The 3,327-nt window shown below is 39.2% G+C and overlaps 1 protein-coding gene across 1 annotated transcript; it reads left to right on the plus strand.

Moving 5' to 3' along the window:
- Positions 1-1,798: 1,798 nt before the first annotated feature.
- Positions 1,799-2,740, plus strand: LOC149432228 (taste receptor type 2 member 39-like). Its single transcript, XM_089665338.1, has one exon. The coding sequence runs from the start codon at positions 1,799-1,801 to the stop codon at positions 2,738-2,740; it is 942 nt and encodes a 313-aa protein (XP_089521464.1).
- Positions 2,741-3,327: the final 587 nt, after the last annotated feature.

Raw genomic sequence — 3,327 nt, forward strand, 5'->3', positions numbered from 1 at the left:
CTGACACCAATGATGGGGCACTATTCCTCCCACTGATACCAATGATGGGGCACTATTCCTCCCACTGATACCAATGATGGGACACTATTCCTTCCTCTGATACCAATGATGGGGCACTATTCCTTCCTCTGATACCAATGATGGGGCATTATTCCTCACACTGATACCAATGATGGGGCACTATTCCTTCCACTGATACCAATGATAGGGCACTATTCCTCCCACTGATACCAATGATGGGGCACTAATCCTTCTACTGATACAAATTCTACTGATACTATGAAGAGGGCACTAGTCAACCCACTAATACCAACGATGGGGTATTAAATTTGTATTGTGACAGTGTGAGGCTCTGCCACTATGGGATTGGTCAGAAAAAGCACACAAGGTTTGCATGTTTGCTAACTGCAGGACTAATGAGCATTGATTTTGAGCAGAGAAAACTGCTTTGGCAGCTTTCCCCAGTTTTGGTATTTCTGGATGGGGCTCTGTAATTTGGAGATTTCAAAGTGCCTTGGGAGGGAAGACACATCTAACCCAGTGTCCAGGTGCAAACAGCCCTTGATTGGCTGGTGAGAGCAATTGAGGAAGGTGGTGTTGGAATTGCAGTTGCTGCAGCCAAAAGTAAGGTGTGCTCCTGTCTAGAGACCAAGGTAAAGCATTCAAGACAGCACTCCATGTGGGAGAGGTTCCAGGTCAGTGGACTGAGATAGTTGGGCCATCGGAGAGAGTCTGGGAGACTAGATGCTGAGACAACTGGGGGAGAGTCCAGGGGTTTTAGGAGAACCTCCAACCTAGAGGCTAGGATTAAGCCTGTGCAGCAAGGTACTGCGACCAAGTCTGAGTGAGTCTTAAGAGCCAGGTGACTCTGCATTTTCCATTGTGTATATTTTGCTGGAGAAGAACTCCTGCGTGGGAAACATTATGTTGGACTTTTATTTTGTTTTCTGTATTTTTAATAAAGGTAGGCTAGCAGGCTCTTAAATTTACTTCTGGTCTGGCATGGACTCATTTAAAAATGCATCTACCATTGAGCTAACAAGCCCCAGATCACAGTGTTATTATCGCAATAAAATGAAAGACTTTTAACATAATGTAATCTGTATGTGGAATACATCTGTGTAGCACCTGAAAAAGTCCCAGCACATTCTTTTCTTTATTTCAATGTTAATCCTCAAAAAAAAAACGGAAAATCGAGACACGCATCCGGGAGGCCCTGAGCCTGCATGGGGTAGAACTCTGGGTGCCAGTAAACCCTTATTAAACCATGACATGTCACAGCCTTGTCACACCTGATGTTGAAAATGATCCCATGGTACTTTTTAACAATTTATTTTTTAAAAGTATAGTTTTTGATACATATACCATGGGGTTCTCTACTATATTACATTTTAATATGGTGTCTTGACTTTCCTATTAAATTTAGTTTTCTTTAAATATCTGACCGGAGTTCAACTTTAAGTTTGAATTTTTAGTTTGCATAGCACATAATACATTTCCCTGCCATAAGAGTAAAAAAAAAAATTCTCAGAGTTCAAGGGGTCATTTATTAATTTAAAATGATATTTGCATCAAGCAGTCATGGGCTAACGCATTCGATTTTAACCAAATCTTCCAAGAAGGGTGGGTATACTTTAGGTAAAGAGTTTTGAAGTTTATTTCTGCCAAGTTGCAGTTCTGAAAGGTAGTTCCTTAGCTACTGCAGCCCCAGTGCCTCCCAAAATGTTCAAAATGTGTCTCATGCTTTCATTTATTTTGTCTTTCAGGTAAAGAAAAGCGAAGAGTATCCAAAACCACCATGGCGTCTTCAGCCTTACTGATTGTTTATGCCATAGGTTTGGCTGAGACCTTTTTGGGCTTGGTGATAAATGCCTTCATCACAATCGCCAACCTCTTGGACTGGAAGGCAGGCAAGAAATTGAAGCCCTTTGATAAAATCTTTTTGAGCCTGGGACTCTCTCGTTCAATCCATATGTGTCTCTTCATGTTTAATATCATGATTCGAGTCTTCAGCCTTAACATTTATGGCATTTCTGTTCTCAACTGGATCCTTAACATGACATATTTATTCCTAGACTTCTCCAGTCTTTGGTTTGCCATGTGGCTCTGCTTTCTCTACTTTGTCAAGGTAACCATCTTTAAAAACACTTTACTTATTCGTATTAAACTACGAATTCCTCAACTTGTGCTATCCATGATCATATCACGTCTACTCATGGCGTTGTTTTCTGGCTTAATATTTGTCTGCAACTATAATGACCCTTTAGATATAATGTTCCCTAGATTCGATCCACCAAGTAATTCAAGCATCGAGAAAGAACTGACGTTCATAGTGCCATCTTACTTTCTAGGACATTTTCTACCCTTTATAATGGTCAGCATTTCTACAACATTTTTGATCCTAACGATTCTGGGTCATGTGAAACGTATAAAAAGTACCATTACAAGTTATTCAACACCAAAGATGGATGCCCACCTTGCAGCTATTAGATCTGTTTGTCTGGTGGAGTTCATGACCATCTGTTACTTTATCGTGACGGTTTTACTTCGTTTTAATTTCTATCAAACCTTTGATAGTAATGTTATCTTTGTGCTAGTGATCTCCTACCCAACTTTCCACTCCATGGTGCTGATAGGGGGGAATGCAAAACTGAAAAAGAAGTTTTTTAATATTGTCTATTATGCGACAAACTGTGCACCACTGGGAAGCTTTTGCAGCATATTTAAGAACCCCAAATAAATATTCATATAAATCTATATCCGTGTTTTCCTATAGTATCCATGAATTTGCATGTGATTACCTTTCTTTGAGATTTATTTGACTTAAACAATACTTAATTTTGTAGATCTGCTTTATTGAAACAATAAATATTAGATAATTAAATCTGTTTGTTTGTTTTTTTAACTTCTACAAACTAGATTTATAATTAAAGCCCAATTGAAGTCATTGTTTTCATTATTGTTATTTGGTTGGACTGCATAAAAAGTAAAGACTATGGAGTGTATATATATAAAAAATTGCTTTGCAAATGGGGGCAAAAGTTAATATTTTTAGCCTATTTTATCTCCAGGTTGATTTATACAGAACTGAGTAAATCATGAAATTATGTGAATTATGGACATTAGATAAAGCTGATGATCACAGCGACACTTTAGGTGGGCTTTAATCCCAGGAGACGTGGATTCCTTAATCACGTGACAGCTGTGGTTGTCGCTCCCAGCAGTCACATGATCAGGAGACCATCCTGCTGGCTCACAATCAGCAGCTATGATTGAGAGCTATAGCAGCTCATTCAGTGCAATGGGAGCATGGAGTAAGCGTGCTGT

Source organism: Staurois parvus, unplaced genomic scaffold (genome assembly GCF_062004578.1).
Source record: "Staurois parvus isolate SC_StPar_1 unplaced genomic scaffold, SC_StPar_1.0 ptg002181l, whole genome shotgun sequence".
Classification (NCBI taxonomy): domain Eukaryota; kingdom Metazoa; phylum Chordata; class Amphibia; order Anura; family Ranidae; genus Staurois; species Staurois parvus.